This window comes from Poeciliopsis prolifica, unplaced genomic scaffold, assembly GCF_027474105.1.
Source record: "Poeciliopsis prolifica strain line A6 unplaced genomic scaffold, Auburn_PproV2 SCAFFOLD002, whole genome shotgun sequence".
Taxonomy (NCBI): Eukaryota; Metazoa; Chordata; class Actinopteri; order Cyprinodontiformes; family Poeciliidae; genus Poeciliopsis; species Poeciliopsis prolifica.
In genome coordinates this window covers 18,521,395-18,536,828 of record NW_026562377.1, presented here as the reverse complement: position 1 = coordinate 18,536,828, position 15,434 = coordinate 18,521,395, and the positions used below count along the sequence as shown (strand labels likewise).

The 15,434-nt window shown below is 39.7% G+C and overlaps 3 protein-coding genes and 1 non-coding gene across 8 annotated transcripts in view; all 4 read left to right on the top strand.

The window, feature by feature from the left end:
- The first annotated feature begins 503 nt into the window (after positions 1 to 503).
- Positions 504 to 6,543, top strand: LOC129377438 (elongation factor 2-like). Its single transcript, XM_055057377.1, has 13 exons — positions 504 to 599; positions 1,683 to 1,897; positions 2,313 to 2,494; positions 2,969 to 3,180; positions 3,264 to 3,442; positions 3,522 to 3,627; positions 3,861 to 4,113; positions 4,265 to 4,460; positions 4,546 to 4,912; positions 4,997 to 5,350; positions 5,432 to 5,614; positions 5,717 to 5,849; positions 6,166 to 6,543. Exons 1-13 carry the CDS (start codon positions 597 to 599, stop codon positions 6,357 to 6,359), a joined length of 2,577 nt encoding a protein of 858 aa, XP_054913352.1. The 5' UTR covers positions 504 to 596; the 3' UTR covers positions 6,360 to 6,543.
- LOC129351957 (small nucleolar RNA SNORD37) lies at positions 3,721 to 3,788 on the top strand. Its single transcript, XR_008604818.1, has one exon. It is a non-coding gene; the product is annotated as a small nucleolar RNA SNORD37 (small nucleolar RNA).
- An 842-nt stretch (positions 6,544 to 7,385) lies between the features above and the next one.
- hmg20b (high mobility group 20B) lies at positions 7,386 to 10,549 on the top strand. Of its 5 annotated transcripts, none has more exons than XM_055053253.1 (9): positions 7,386 to 7,417; positions 7,763 to 7,861; positions 8,299 to 8,499; positions 8,634 to 8,754; positions 8,844 to 8,896; positions 8,981 to 9,047; positions 9,161 to 9,376; positions 9,522 to 9,654; positions 9,968 to 10,549. In XM_055053253.1, exons 2-9 carry the CDS (start codon positions 7,781 to 7,783, stop codon positions 9,978 to 9,980), a joined length of 885 nt encoding a protein of 294 aa, XP_054909228.1. In that variant the 5' UTR covers positions 7,386 to 7,417; positions 7,763 to 7,780; the 3' UTR covers positions 9,981 to 10,549. The 5 variants fall into 5 exon arrangements, with proteins under 5 accessions (XP_054909228.1, XP_054909239.1, XP_054909259.1 ...); XM_055053264.1 differs by having other exon boundaries at positions 7,396 to 7,417; positions 7,731 to 7,861; XM_055053284.1 differs by lacking the exon at positions 7,386 to 7,417 and adding an exon at positions 7,437 to 7,639 and having other exon boundaries at positions 7,731 to 7,861; positions 8,847 to 8,896.
- Positions 10,550 to 11,340: 791 nt separating this feature from the next.
- The window catches only part of unc13a (unc-13 homolog A (C. elegans)), a 45,746-nt gene continuing 41,652 nt past the window's right edge, over positions 11,341 to 15,434 (top strand). The window contains exon 1 of the mRNA XM_055047889.1: positions 11,341 to 11,723. Within this exon, the coding sequence (XP_054903864.1) occupies positions 11,702 to 11,723 (22 nt within the window). The 5' untranslated portion in view covers positions 11,341 to 11,701. The remainder of the gene's footprint in view (positions 11,724 to 15,434) is intronic.

The following is a 15,434-nucleotide window of genomic DNA, read 5'->3' as shown; positions in this document are numbered from 1 at the left end:
TCATTTTAGTCTTGAGTGTAGTTGTGTTGTGTATGACCACTTAAGCTTTTTCTGGCAAAAACGATATATTTCGATTACCTTAATTTATCACTGCTTATCACAAATTAATTTTTAGAGGTCCCTAGGTGTTCCCAGGCCTGCCGAGAAACAGTTTGATGCAACAAATAGACACCATTTTCACTCAGTTATTTATATCTTGCATGCATGTAAAATGAAAATTGTCATACTGTTATTTACAGATTTGTTATTTTATTTGGTTCATTTCTGGGCCTTACTACGTACATATTTTAAAGAACATAAGTTATTTAAGTACAGTTTAATAATCATCAAGTATATAAATACCATTTACTCTTAAACAATTTGCTTCTTTTGTTTTTGGAATAATGTTTCCTTCCGTGAAATATCTCCTCTTGGAAGCACCACGTGACATTAGGAAACACCGGCCGGGACGTGACGCATGGAGCTGACGCACGCAGTATAAATTCCGGTTTTCTGACGTCAGCGGCCTCTTCCCTGCCTATGCCCTCGTGAGGTGGGCAGTGTAAAAATTTCTTGTCTCTTTTCTCCACCAAGAGAATCCAAAACCATCCGTCAAAATGGTGAGTTTGTAAAACTTCTACGAGCTAACAGTATGTCGTCAGAAGTCCTACATATTCCCCACGATCATAGTTTTGCTAATACTTCAACATTTTAAGAATATGTAGCAAACATTTTGTGTGATAACGTATTGGTCAAAATGGCCCCCATTTTGTAACTTGTCGCTAGCCTGAAAGGTTTCTAGCAAGAGACTGATTCTATTTCAAAGTACTTGGCAATTTTGAGTTATTCGTAACACTCTTGGCAGTAGTCGTATAAACGTAGCTCTTATAATGGCCTCAAATCTGTGGCACTGATGTGTAACTTTGGTGTCGGCTTTTTTGAGCTAATGCTAACCGTTCAAAAAAAGGGTTACATAGTTTCCATTGTACCGGAAGAATGTTGATCCTATGTAAGTTTTATACTTTTTTTAAACCGATAAAGCTTGGATTGAGTTTCTCAAACGTGCTTAATAAGCTGTTTGTGCTTAAAAATGAACTTGCCGGTATTTTCGTACTGCCACCATTAGCATTTAGCTCAGTCTCAAAGTCCGTACACGTGGCCTAGAAATGCCGACGTATTATGCCAGCTGTCAATTATTCGAAGGATGTATAATAAAAAATCTGTCCTGATCTGTCACTAGAGACACTAATGTGTTATTGCAGTCAAAAAAGGCCACAAATCCTGTTTAGAAGTGGCTAAACAAGACTCGAGACAGACAACAATAACGTCATCTTTGATTATGGCGGAAACCCAACGCCCAGGGTGGAACTGCAGCACAATCTGTTCACATAGATCAGCAGCAAATAAAGTCTTGTAATCACTGTTGGCAGATAAGCTTTGTTACATGTCAATGCATTATTATTTTGAGTAGTTCCCAATATCTGATCAAAGTAAAAAGCAAGTCATTAACTCTTATCAGTAGTTCAAGAGGTCTCAATTTTGAAGTTTTTCTTCATCATGTTGAAAATGCTAGCTTTTCAGCGAGAATTAAATGGTGAAAACAAAAACTTTTAAGATACAATTCTTAATCTACCCCTAGCAAAAAAAATTGTAAATTCTCACTTTGGATTTTGAATTTTCTAAATTCACTTTAATCTTCGCAGGTGAACTTTACCGTAGACCAGATCCGTGTCATCATGGACAAAAAGGCCAACATTCGTAACATGTCCGTGATTGCGCACGTTGACCATGGAAAGTCCACGCTGACGGATTCGCTGGTATCCAAAGCTGGCATCATTGCCTCAGCTCGTGCTGGAGAGACGCGTTTCACTGATACCCGCAAAGATGAGCAGGAACGTTGCATTACCATCAAGTCTACGTAAGTCAATTATTTTTTCTTTTTTTTTTTTTTTTTGTTTTTATAGGATGGTGCACCAATAAATCATCCTCAATTTCCTTAATGTGGCAAAAATTGGCTGATACTCTATATTATCCACCGATCCACCCTGCAAAGGTCTAAAAATCAACCACTGTCCTCTTTTGCTGTGAGAGAACCCACTGTCCAGGTTGTGTCTGTACGTTTGCAGTTAGTCACCCCACTGTTGCTGACTCTGCGTCTTTCTTGCTGCATTTATCTCCATTGCAGACAAAGTAGTTGAGTCAGTAGGTTAGAGATCTGTAGTTGCCCAGAAAATTAGCAATTGGTGTACCTCTTCTTTTTACTTTAATGTTTTATTCTTCATGTGACATGGGTAATTGTTTGCTCACTGCCACTTTATCCCATTTATCTACAGAGCCATCTCTATGTACTACGAGCTGAGTGAAAACGACCTGGCCTTCATCAAGCAGAGCAGGGATGGTTCTGGATTCTTGATCAACCTGATCGACTCACCTGGGCATGTTGACTTCTCCTCTGAGGTGACAGCTGCCCTGCGTGTTACTGACGGAGCGCTCGTTGTCGTCGACTGCGTGTCAGGTAAGGACATCCTATCAGGACTTCATGCTAACATAAATGTTGGATGTTAAAAATATTTTGTTATGGTCCATTCACAAAATGTCTGCACATTGTGTGAGAACTGTAAATAATTGGCTGTCAGATATGTTTTTCATTTGATTTTATCAGTAACAAGTAGAAACACTAAGGAATCTCCCCTTTTTGTCTTTGGAAAAAAAAAAACTTTTGGATTCCTATGTCTGACTATCCTTCTGTAATTTTACCTGAACTATAATTTTTTAAATATCTGAAGCATCTTGATTGCATTTCTAATTATTTTATGTAGTCCAAGTTGACACTGTGCTGTCATTTTCTTTGCTTACATTTCATTTTGACAGCAAAGCTTGTGTAGATTCCAAATGGCTTGAGCCAGCATTTCTCTTGCATCTATTAATTTTTTTGTTGAATATGTACAAATTTAAAACAAATGGGTAACTGTTGACCCGTCTATTCCAGGTGTGTGTGTGCAGACTGAGACTGTGCTTCGCCAGGCCATCTGCGAGCGAATTAAGCCAGTCCTGATGATGAACAAGATGGACCGTGCCTTGCTGGAGTTGCAGCTGGAGCCTGAAGACCTTTACCAGACTTTCCAGCGTATTGTTGAGTCAGTCAACGTAATCATTTCCACTTACGGAGAGGACGAAAATGGACCAATGGGAAACATAATGGTAAGAATCTATTTCATAACTTCTGTAGAAAAAATTGTGGCCCAGCTATGAAATTGAAACTGTAGCGTTCTTGTCTTCGTTAGGTTGACCCAGTCATCGGTACTGTTGGCTTTGGTTCGGGTCTCCATGGTTGGGCCTTCACCCTGAAGCAGTTTGCTGAGATGTATGCAGCCAAGTTTGCTGCCAAAGGCAACACCCAGATGACACCACAGGAGCGCTGCAAGAAGGTGGAGGACATGATGAAGAAGCTGTGGGGTGACAGGTAAGTTTCAAACATGGCTCCTATTTCCCATTATGAACATGTGACAGGCTGTTGCTGACAAATGCACCGTATGTTGTAGGTACTACGACACCGAAAATGGCAAGTTTGTCAAGTCTGCTATTAGTGCGGATGGCAAAAAGTGCTCTCGTACCTTCTGCGCTCTTGTCCTCGACCCCATTTTCAAGGTAAAAACACTGAGTTTAAAGTGAACATGAGAATTTTTGAAGGTTTGTAGCTTTTTAAAATGTTGTACAACTAGATTATATCGTCATATACCTGCAAGTGATGATTTTACTTATTCTTCACTTTGACCTGACCAATAGTGATGATAATCTTAAGCCTGAGCAGGTGTTGCTTGCACTGATGCTATGACCATTCTCATATTTGCCTGTTTAACATGAATTAATCCTTCTGCCAGGTGTTTGATGCCATCATGAACTTCAAGAAAGAGGAGACTGCTAAGCTGATCCAGAAAATGGACATCAAGTTGGATGCTGAAGACAAGGACAAGGAGGGCAAGCCCCTCCTTAAGGCTGTGATGCGCCGCTGGTTGCCTGCTGGAGAAGCCCTTTTGCAGATGATCACCATCCACCTCCCCTCCCCCGTCACGGCCCAGAAATACCGCTGTGAGCTGCTCTATGAAGGCCCTGGAGATGATGAAGCTGCTCTGGGTAAGCAACAAGTTATTACCCTTGTATTCACCATATTGGTAACCACTGCCTAAATTACATTAATACAGCAGTAAATAAGTTTATCTTTTTTTTCTTCTTTCTTTTTTATCATTTTGGTGTCCTCTAATTCTCTCATAAATTTTGCAACCAGGTATCAAGAACTGCGACCCCAAGGCTCCCCTTATGATGTACATCTCAAAGATGGTACCCACCAGCGACAAGGGACGCTTCTATGCATTCGGTCGTGTCTTCTCTGGATCCGTTTCCACTGGACTCAAAGTGCGCATCATGGGACCAAACTTTGTTCCAGGAAAGAAGGAGGATCTCTATTTGAAGCCTATTCAGAGGTTAGTATGACATTCTGGTGTGCTCATCATTCATGAATAAATGTAAGTGGCCATGTAAATTATGCCTCTACTAATACTCTTTTAGGACCATTTTGATGATGGGGCGCTATGTTGAGCCCATTGAAGATGTGCCTTGTGGTAACATTGTGGGTCTGGTTGGAGTGGACCAGTACCTCGTCAAGACCGGAACAATCACCACCTTTGAGCAGGCGCACAACATGAGAGTGATGAAGTTCAGCGTAAGCCCTGTTGTGAGAGTTGCTGTGGAGGCCAAGAACCCTGCAGACCTGCCCAAGCTGGTGGAGGGTCTGAAGCGTCTGTCAAAGTCCGATCCTATGGTGCAGTGCATCATTGAGGAGTCTGGAGAGCACATTGTTGCTGGTGCTGGAGAACTGCATCTGGAGATCTGTCTCAAGGATTTGGAGGAAGATCATGCTTGCATTCCAATCAAGGTAATAAACTTAAATAATTATTAAAGCTCTATCTTGGCTAATTTTTTTCCATATTGAAGAGCTAAAATGATCTGTTCTCCTCAGAAATCTGATCCAGTGGTGTCCTACAGAGAAACCGTCAGCGAGGAATCAGAGGTGATGTGTTTGTCCAAGTCACCAAACAAGCACAACCGTCTGTTCATGAAGGCCCGTCCCTTCGAAGAGGGCCTGGCAGAGGACATCGAGAAGGGTGAGGTCACGCACCGCCAGGAGCTCAAGGCCCGCGCCCGTTACCTCGCTGACAAGTACGAGTGGGATGTCGGTGAAGCCAGGAAGATCTGGTGCTTTGGACCTGATGGTAATGGACCCAACCTGCTGGTGGACGTCACCAAGGGAGTGCAGTACCTTAATGAGATCAAGGATAGTGTTGTGGCTGGTTTCCAGTGGGCAGCCAAGGAGGTGAGGGCCAATAAATGCAGTGCAGTGTCATTGCTATTTCAGGAGATCAATTCTGGATTTATAAATCTTATGTTTTCATAGGGAGTTCTCTGTGAAGAGAACATGCGTGCCATTCGCTTCGACATCCATGATGTGACCCTGCACACAGATGCAATTCACCGTGGAGGTGGTCAGATCATCCCCACCGCCCGCAGAGCTCTGTATGCCTGTGAGCTTACAGCAAGTCCCAGACTCATGGAGCCAGTCTACCTGGTGGAGATCCAGGTGAGAGCTGAGTCAAAATGTTATTCATAAATCAATGGTGGTTATTAAAAGGTATTGATAGTCATTTCTTGACATGAAATTTTCATAATTTTTCATTTAAAGTGCCCTGAAACCGCAATGGGTGGAATCTACGGTGTGCTGACCAGGAGACGTGGTCATGTGTTTGAGGAGTCCAGGGTAATGGGAACACCCATGTACGTCATCAAGGCCTACCTGCCTGTCATGGAGTCATTTGGTAAGTTTTGTGTAATTGTTTTTAATTCAGCAATTTCAAAATATGTTTGGCAAACTTGCATGGCACAATTTAACAAAAAGTAAAAGCAGAACTCAATTTCTACTCATTGAGTTCATCTAAAGTAATTGAGTGTGACAAGAGAATAAAATTTGCAGAGATGTTGCTCTACAAGAACTAGCACTGCAAATTAAATGTTGCATTGTAATTGTTTTATAAGAGCATTCCAATGTGTTTCCCCCAATTTATTTGGCATCACATTTGCTTTTTCCTCGTATTTTTGTTCACATGCTTGAATGAGGTATCTTTCTGTTTTCAGGCTTCACAGCAGATCTTCGTTCCAACACCGGCGGCCAGGCCTTCCCACAGTGCGTGTTTGACCACTGGCAGATCCTTCCTGGAAACCCCTTGGAGGCCACAACCAAGCCTGGCATTGTTGTCCTCGAGACACGCAAACGCAAGGGTCTCAAAGAAGGTGTCCCAGCATTGGATAACTACCTGGACAAATTGTAATGGCCTGGACCCATCCCGCACGACTTTCGTCTCATTCCTCTCTACCCACCAAATTTAAGTCTATATTGTGGGACCGAACTGTACAGAACAGTGAGCACCAATGTTTGCCAAAAGGAACGACCATAATAAAGAAATGACCACAAAAAATTGTAAACGATAAATAAAAGTAAATAAAAACCTGAAACTTGTGTATTTCTTTCTGTAAGAACATGTGGTGTGGATTATTGGTTATTCATGCAATTAATGAGAGTTTGGAATAGATTTATATTTGTTTCTCATGTTGGAAATGCTCAGTCTACTAGCATGATTTAATAGAAAAAGCAATCTATTTTAAAGGTGTTACAGGTTTTATTTCCAAATAGTGCCAGGTCAAATTTCTCTATTTTAAATTTGGAAGTGATTTGACCTAAAACTTGTAGAAAACAGGCATTTGTTTTAGAGAACAAATGCAGGTGATAAGAGATTTGTGTGTGGTGAAAGTTGCCTGCGTTCTCGTTTTAAGATGGGGATGGGAGAGACATGCTTGATGCATAGAAAGACTTATTAAAACAATTATTAAAGTCCCATCTAAATCTAAAGGTAGTTGGGCAACCACAAACCAATATTCAAATTTATATTCTTGATTTAGCTCCGAAACAAGTCTTATGTTAGTTTTTTTATTGACTCCCGTTTCCTATAAATCGTCAAAATGGCCGACTTTGTTCTGTAAAAGCAAACTTGGGGACAAGTTTTAAAAGACAAAATACAAACGCTTTTAAACCTTGAACTATTGGCTGGATGGTTCCTTAGAAATCCAGTATGGTAACTAAAAATGAAAATATTTTTAACATCGTTGCTTCCTTATGCGTAAGATTTTACGTCACATAATTGCACAACATTCAGAGAAAAGCTTATTAAACCTGCATTATCATATTTCCGTAAGCCAGTGCATACTGGTTATGATGCAAACAAAGGGGGTGAAGTTTTCAACCAACCAGCCAATCGCCAGTCTCGATATCAGCCAATCAGAAAGCAGAAACACTTCTCTTCCTGTTTGGCCAAGGGACACATATTATCGGGTGAGAAATAAACGCTTATTGAAAAAGTATTAGAAAATTTCACATAAAGAAAAATCCTACTTTTTTTCGTTATCAGTATTTATTCCACACATAACTATTGTTTTTTTCCGATGGAAATTTGATCCTTTTCGCTTTCCTTTTTGTGTGAATTTTGCTCATCTTGTGTGTGCGTGTGTGACTCCGACCAGTTAACGTTAGCCATGACGATCTGCTAGCAGGCAGGTTAGCTTTAAAGGCGCTGTTCCTGATTGGCAATTATTGCTATTTTTTACGCTTTCCTCATTTTTGTTCGCACTGTTACGTATTTCCGCAGAATCACCCTGACTCTGTTCCACTTTCTCACAGCAAGCGGGGTGGAAAGAGATGATGGGGGGAATTAAACAAGAGCAGAGTGATGCATCTCAGCAGCCCAAAGCTTCACACACAGTGGACCAACAAGAGGAGGTGGGTGCTACTGCAGAGGAAAACAACAAACTGGTCAAAACAAAGCTACAGATATAAATATGTGCACACAGCAGCTCATATTTGTGTTATGATTTCTGTTTTAATGTTGAAAAATTCAAATAATACAAATGAAACAAAAACAAAAGAGTTTTTAAAAAATTCACTAAATGTCATTGTAAGCATGCAATTTCTGATGAAGAATTCATTAAAACATTTATTTTCACTTAAAATGCCTAAAATTGTACATAGACAAACCAGATCAGGTGCACATGTTGAGCAAATCATTACTCAAACTAACATTGATGAACATGTTATGTTGCACAGTTTAAACAGTCATACAGAAAGTAAGATTTCATCCAGTATTTTCTTTGTTGTTGTGTAAGTACATAATTTAAAGCTAGGTTTTTTTGTTTGTTTTGCTTTTTTTTCCTCTGCAGCCAAAGAAACGTGGTTGGCCAAAAGGGAAGAAAAGAAAGAAGGTATTACCTAATGGTCCTAAAGCCCCCGTAACAGGATATGTCCGCTTCCTAAATGAGCGACGAGAAGTTATGAGAGCCCGGTATCCCGACTTACCTTTTCCAGAGATCACAAAGAGACTCGGAGCAGAGTGGACACGATTAGCCCAAAATGACAAACAGGTTGTTATTATTTATGTTTGTTCATTTTTTTTCTGTCTTTAAATATTCATGCTTATCTATGAAAATTTAGTTTTGTCCAGGAGAAACTCTTTGCTTTTTGACAAATTAATGCGGAATTGTGTGATTACTGACAGCGCTACCTTGACGAAGCGGAGCGAGAGAAGATGCAGTATGCCCAGGAGCTGAAGGAATACCAGCAGACTGAGGCTTTCCACATCACCAGTGCCAAGATACATGACAAGAAGATTAAAAAAGGTAACAGCAGACTTCACCAGTTCTTAAAGCCTTTATCTGTGCTTTGGAAAAAAAACATGTATAATGCTAATTTGTTTTAATTTTTTCAGAAGACAGTCCATCAGTTGTTGTCAGTTCTAGTTCAGGATCGTCTTTAACAAAGGTGGGCAACCTTTATGTGGTTTAGTATTTATTTCATATATGTTGCAAAGCCAAGTAGTCAGTCGATGTTTTATTTTTGTTTCAGGCTGTTGACCTGTCAAGCAGATTTGACATTCCAATTTTCACAGAAGAGTTTCTTGATCAAAATAAAGGTAACATGATATTGAAAGACTTTGATAGGTACCAAAACATTTCCTGGTTTTTAGCTTGTGTGGAAAGGTGATGCTTAATACTGGCCAAACTTCGCCACTGTTTGTGTTTCTAGCTCGGGAAGCTGAGTTGCGGCGGCTTCGGAAGACGAACATTGAGTTTGAAGAGCAGAACGCTGTGCTGCAGCGTCACATCAACGACATGAACACTGCTAAAGAACGCCTGGAGGCGGAACTAGGGCAGGATGAGAAGCGTACTCAGGCTCTTTACCAACACCTGCTGGCCATTAAACACACACTGGTCAACAGTCTGTCAACAGTCCCTCTGCCAGGTCAAAAGCTATTTTCCTTTTTAATTCAACCTCAAATCCTGTGATTTCAATGTAAGACGATTAAGTGAAATAAAAAAAGATAAAAAAAAAAAATAAAACAAAAGTACATGGACATTTATTTGATCTGTTTTGAATGGCTTAACAGGTACAGGGGAGACAGCATCTCTTGGTAATCTCGACTCATATCTGAGTCGACTCAGTGGAGTCCTAGAGGGGAATCCTCAGAAACACCGCGCCCTTCTCAGCCAACTTCACGAGATCTTTTCTCATCTCGACAGGTAAATATTGCATCCCAGTCAGTTTGACGCTTTGTAGAAATACTCAAACTTCTCATGTTTTAGTGCATTCACTGTAATTCCTAAACTTACAGTGAATCTCCCTAATCTCAACTTTAGGGAGTTTAGGGAGGCTGTACTGCATCTGCAAAATCTTTGTTCTGCTAGCTTCCCACATTTTAGGTTTAAAATTGACGTTTTGGGGGTACGGTACAGAATGCGCATAGTTTTAGGGGTATGAAGATGTTTGCAAGACATTTTCAAAGCATATATTTTAAGGTTCTGCTATAATTATTGCCTCTATGTTTTTTGTCAGTGAGAAGTTATGAGGAAACTCCGACCACCTATGCCTCATCAGAACACGACCATATAATAATCCACACCAGTTTCTTTTCAACTGAGCATGTGGGTTCAATCATATCTGCAAAGGAAATGGTACATATTCTTCTGAACAACCTATATGACTCATGTCTATTGTTTATGAGTGCATGTATTCTGTGTGACATGAGCTCCTGCGCATGTTTTATTCTGAATGTGAATCTGTGTGGCAGCATGCATGCATTTCTTCATAGACTAGATTTCCCCCGAACTGCCCTATAACTGGACAAATAAGGTTGACTCTAATTATGTTTTATAGCATTTTGTCAGCAGTTATCCACAGGCTCATGGTAAAGCCATTTCAGCATGTATATAATTGTTTATATTTTCCCTGGAATGCATTGGCGAAAGAAAAAAGGGAGCGGCAGGGCTAAATCTTGAATGCTGTGGTATAAAATGTTGTACTTTTGACTTTGCCAAGTTGTGGGATGAACATGCTGTTTTACAATTGTGTCAGTGTATTTGTATTTTTTACAGACGTTCAATAAATCATCTTGAAGACATTGTTTTCAACTAAAGAGTTTGTTAAATGTTCCTTTTGTTTTCTATCTGTGAAAGACATGTACTTGAAATATACAGGCAGAAGTTTGAACCACATCTACGAATAGCTGCTGCAGCTGCATACCACAAAGTTTGAAAAGTCTGACTAGGATTTAGGTCAAATGGGGAGGAAAAACTGCCCTGTTGCAAAATCCAAGTGAACCAGCAGAGGGGGGTGTTGACCCTTACATTTGAGCTTGGATTTGGCCTTCGTGTTTATTTTTTAAATTATTGTAAACGACAGGATGATTTCCTGTTAAGTGATCTGACATGGTTCTGTCTTTCAGAACCATGGCAAGTAATTTTTAGATAAATGCAATTGCAGACAAATAAGACGTAGCATATTCATTCAAGTTGATTTTGGGAGTTTGAAATTGTCAAGTGTCGGGGGTCTTGGGATTTAGAACACATTCAAAAATCAAGATTTAGCAAACAATTATTTCTGAGATGTTTTATCTAAGTATTTTTTTTAAGTTTGCAGATAAGTCGACAGGGTAATGTAATGTGATAGTATAAAATATTAGCTGTTATAAATGTCAATCATTTTGTAACTAACATGAACCTGTCGGAGCCAGCAAGCACAATTATTTTTTCTTATTTAGTAGTTTTTATTTTTTGACTTAATTCATATCATAATGTTCCCAAATATACCTCTGAAAACAGGAGTGTTCTTATACGAGTACAGATCACAAATTTGTTATTCAATAGATTTTAAGAGCTCGCAATGTGGCGAGCCCTTCACCGCCGCCACTCGCTCTGACGTCACCGCTGTCCGCGCAGCTGGTGGTGCTGAAGCTGAACAAGATGGCTGTTTGCTGGGGACCGGAGAGCTGAGGGAGAGCGGGCGGGGTGGCAAGAGGCGCTGAGAAACGCCACAAAGAGAGAGAAAGACGGGGCTGCGACGGCCGGCGTTCCCTGTCAGAGTGAGAGGATAGGTCTGTTTCTTTTTCTTCTTTCTTTTTTTTTTTTTTTTTTTTTTGCCGGCTGTCACGAAGACAGTCGGGCTCCGCTGCTAACCAAGCGACGCCTGGCTTCACCCATCTCCAACCCAGCCGCCTTCAGCACAGATTAACAGTGTCAATTAGGAAACTGGTGAAGAAGCCGGAGTCTGGACGAAAGGAGCGCATAAGAAATGTCATTGCTGTGTGTTGGAGGTAAGACAAACCCAGCAGTCCGTGTATTGGCAACATGTACTGGCAGTTTCTCCGACCAGCTGGTCTGAGCATATAAAATAAAAACCAAGGAGCATCTCGAGGTTTACAGAAGAAAGTTGAAAATTCAGTCACCTGCATTAAAAAAATATATATTCTTAGTGAAAAATGGTGTGGAATAAATGCTAAATGGTAGTGTGTGTTTCTAATATATTTGATTAGTGCACAACAATTGACCTAAAGAAAGTATTTAATAATGTGGAGTCTAATGAGTCCTTAGGCGGATATTACAGAACCTGGCACTCCTACAACCTGATCGATATTACAGATTAGTCCAGGTGTGTGCTCTTGGCAACCTCTGTCAAATATAGTAAATCAAGATGTAATCAACTTTTAGCTTGCCCCTTTGTAAATTGTTTTGCTAAAAGAAAAGCAGGTGGCGTCTTTATGGTTTCCTTGATTTTGAAATTAATTTTGTTAGTTTTTATTATAGAAAATAATAATAAAAAATAACATCTGGTTATGCTCATGGCAACCAGTTCTCACAGTGCAGCTAATGTGAAATAAATTGTTAATCTTTTTTTTTTTTATACATTTTCCAAATATGTGTTTGAAATGTAATCTAATGTGCTGTATTTCTCTGGATGTAGGGTGGGTCCTAAAAGAGATTCAGTCCTTTAAGGTTGTGGATTCAGGTGTGATTTAATGACAGCTATTGGGTAGAAAATCTGTGTAATCGCTCTGCTTGGTTAAACAGTATAATAAAAATAATTTTGTTGTCTGATGAGAGCTAAATTGATGTCCATAAAATTGATGTTGGGTACCATGTGGAAACCTCACAAAAAATGCATCTTAGGGCACAAAAAGGTTAGTTGCTAGCTGCTGATGTGTTTGTGATTCTAGAGTCAAATGATAAAGGGGCATGAAAAATCTTATTTATATGAAGATTATTTTTGATTGATAAAGGAAATTTCTGAAGATGTAAAAAAATTGCTTATGTTCTAATAATATACTACATTGTCAAAAGTACTGCGTTATCCTTCCAAATCATTACATTTTCTTGCTACTAAGTACCATGGTGTAGTAATAAGTGAAAGCATTTGGAAATGACAGCAAGGCAAAGTTAGAGAGGGGGGTCAGGAGATGATGAAGCTCATCGTGCGCAGTCGGCTACATTTTGCACAGTCAATAGCGACAGACCCTCAAACTTCATGCAAGCATCAGATTAATTCAAGAACAGCGCTTCATAAAATGGTTTTCCACGGTGGAGCAGCTGCATCCAAACAGCACTGGACTCTAGAGCATTAAGGATGAGTTCTCTGGAGTGATGAATTATGTCGTTCTCGTGGCAGTCCAGTGCTCAGTTCTCATGGCAATTTGGCGATTGCCCTGAGAATGGTACTTACCTGACTGCATTGTATCAAGTGTAAAGTTTGGTGCCAGGGTGAATATGATATGTGGCTGCTTTTTTTTATTATTTAATATTCAGTAGTAGTCATGTAAATTTTACATTATTTGAGAAAATTCAGAGGATTGTTTACATCGCAAACACTTTTAATAACAAAGTATACGTACAAAGCCCTCCATATGTCTCTGGTAAAAGCTGTTGTAGGACATGATAATAGCAGTGTCATTTTTTGGTACCTTATGTATCTTGTTATAGATCTGCCTGGGCATGGATAACTTGAATATATTAGTGAATTGTAAAATTCATAAATGATGAAAAGCGTTCTCAATCAAGCGTTCATGAACTGACACTTGATCATCCAGCAAAGCAAGACATTAGTCAAACTAAGCATTTATATTTGGTATGTCAAAACTTGATCTAAAAAAAGATATTTAGCCTTCAAACCGCAAAACGCCTGAGAATTGAAGCTATTTTGTGCAGAAGAATGTACTCCACCAAGCATAACAAGGCTACCGAAAGATTAAAAGTGCTGAGTCTGGCATAAGAAGACTTACTCTTTTTCCTAAAAGGTAACATATTTTTTGCCTCTCAATTATAAATTATTGGATTTTTTTTCTGATCATGCTTAAAAGTTTAACAGTTTCAACCCTTCATGATAGATACTTTATCCTCAAACATAGTACCTACATGTTGAAACTGAAGGTCCATTGGTGGTCCTGTATCTTCATTGGTTCTTAAGATCAATATAGACATTTCCTAATTACTTTTTGAGACCTGTTATAAGGCCAGCAGCTATTTGTACATCAATAACATATTGGTTGATCCTGGGTGCGGGAATACTTGTGAAATAATTGGGATAAGTCTCGTGTCTTTTTCCTCTTATGCCCCAGTGATCATGTAGTATTAGTTTCTCAGAGTTGTTTACTTCCCCTAACATGTCTTGTGTTGTTAAAAGTAATCTATGAAATGATAAACTGTGTCATTGAGGCTAAGTAAGTGCATTTAAATATGTCAGCAAATCTGTTTGTGACAGCCAGCTGCAAGATGGCAATGAACACATCAGAAAAATGCAACGTATAGGAAGGACTAAGAACATCAGTTCCACATTTTCTCATTAATATCTATTTTATTGGTACATTTGTATAGAAATCAGGGACCCTGATTTAAACATGAACATGATATGACACCATGCTATCTATGAGGTGCTGAGGACAGTTTATATAGACACATCACAGGTATGAATATTTATTTAGAGCCGAGAGAAATTCACTTAAATCTGTGTATTACCCTTTATAGTGAATTGAATCAAAACTGTTTCCTGATTTTAGTTCAATAAAGACAGAAACTATACACACGCCAACAAAATGCTAGCTTCTTTTCCAACTTATTCTAAATTTAGGAGTGTACTCATTTATTTCTCCTCAGTGAAAAATGAGAAGGGGAATCTTCTAATTGCTGTGGATGCAACTCAACACAATATGCAACACTCCATTCTTCACTGTGTTGTAAATGCAGCAGTGTTGGTTTAGCCTTATGCCTGATAGCATGTACTCCTCCAACACACCCCATCTACACACACTCACACCCACGCACTCACAAGCACCCCTCTTCTCTCTTTCCAGCACCCCTCTCCCCAGCCTTGTCACACTAGAGCGGTTATTTTTAGAGTTGAGGATGCAGCTCACTCTGACTGCATCCGGCGGCTCCGCAGAGAGATTAATGGAGCACAAGCAAAAGAGATAGAAAGGGAGTGCACGTGCGCACTCACCACATGGCAGGGGAAGCTTGTAGGAGTGAGTGATGGAGTGAGATGGAAAGGGCAATGACTGGATGAGGACAGGGCGCTGTGCGAGAGGATTGGCAAGTGAGCCGCTAAGGTGCATCTGTTAATGACTGCTAGTATTCACATGCTTGTAAAATGTGAGTCGACTGAATTAAGTCTTGCTTCTCCTTCAGATGTTAATGCTTTGTTGGCGGGTTAACATCTAGAAGATGGTTTTCCTTTGAAGTTAGCTCAGAAACATATGCTTCACCACACCACCAGCTTTGGCACCTGACTCATTGTAATGGCAGAGATAGGCATCACACTGGAGGTTTGCTGGGAAAATAAAACTTAAGAAATCTATTTGTCCACAGTGATTATCGTTCCTTCTTTCACTGACTGAGAAAATGACTCAGAATGTGTTGCCTTGTCATGATCTCTCTTCAAATCCAGTTTTGTTTTTGCTTGACTGAACAAAAGGATTTATATTTATTTACTACTATCCTGGACAGTTTGACTGACAGTTCTGTATTATTAAGTGATC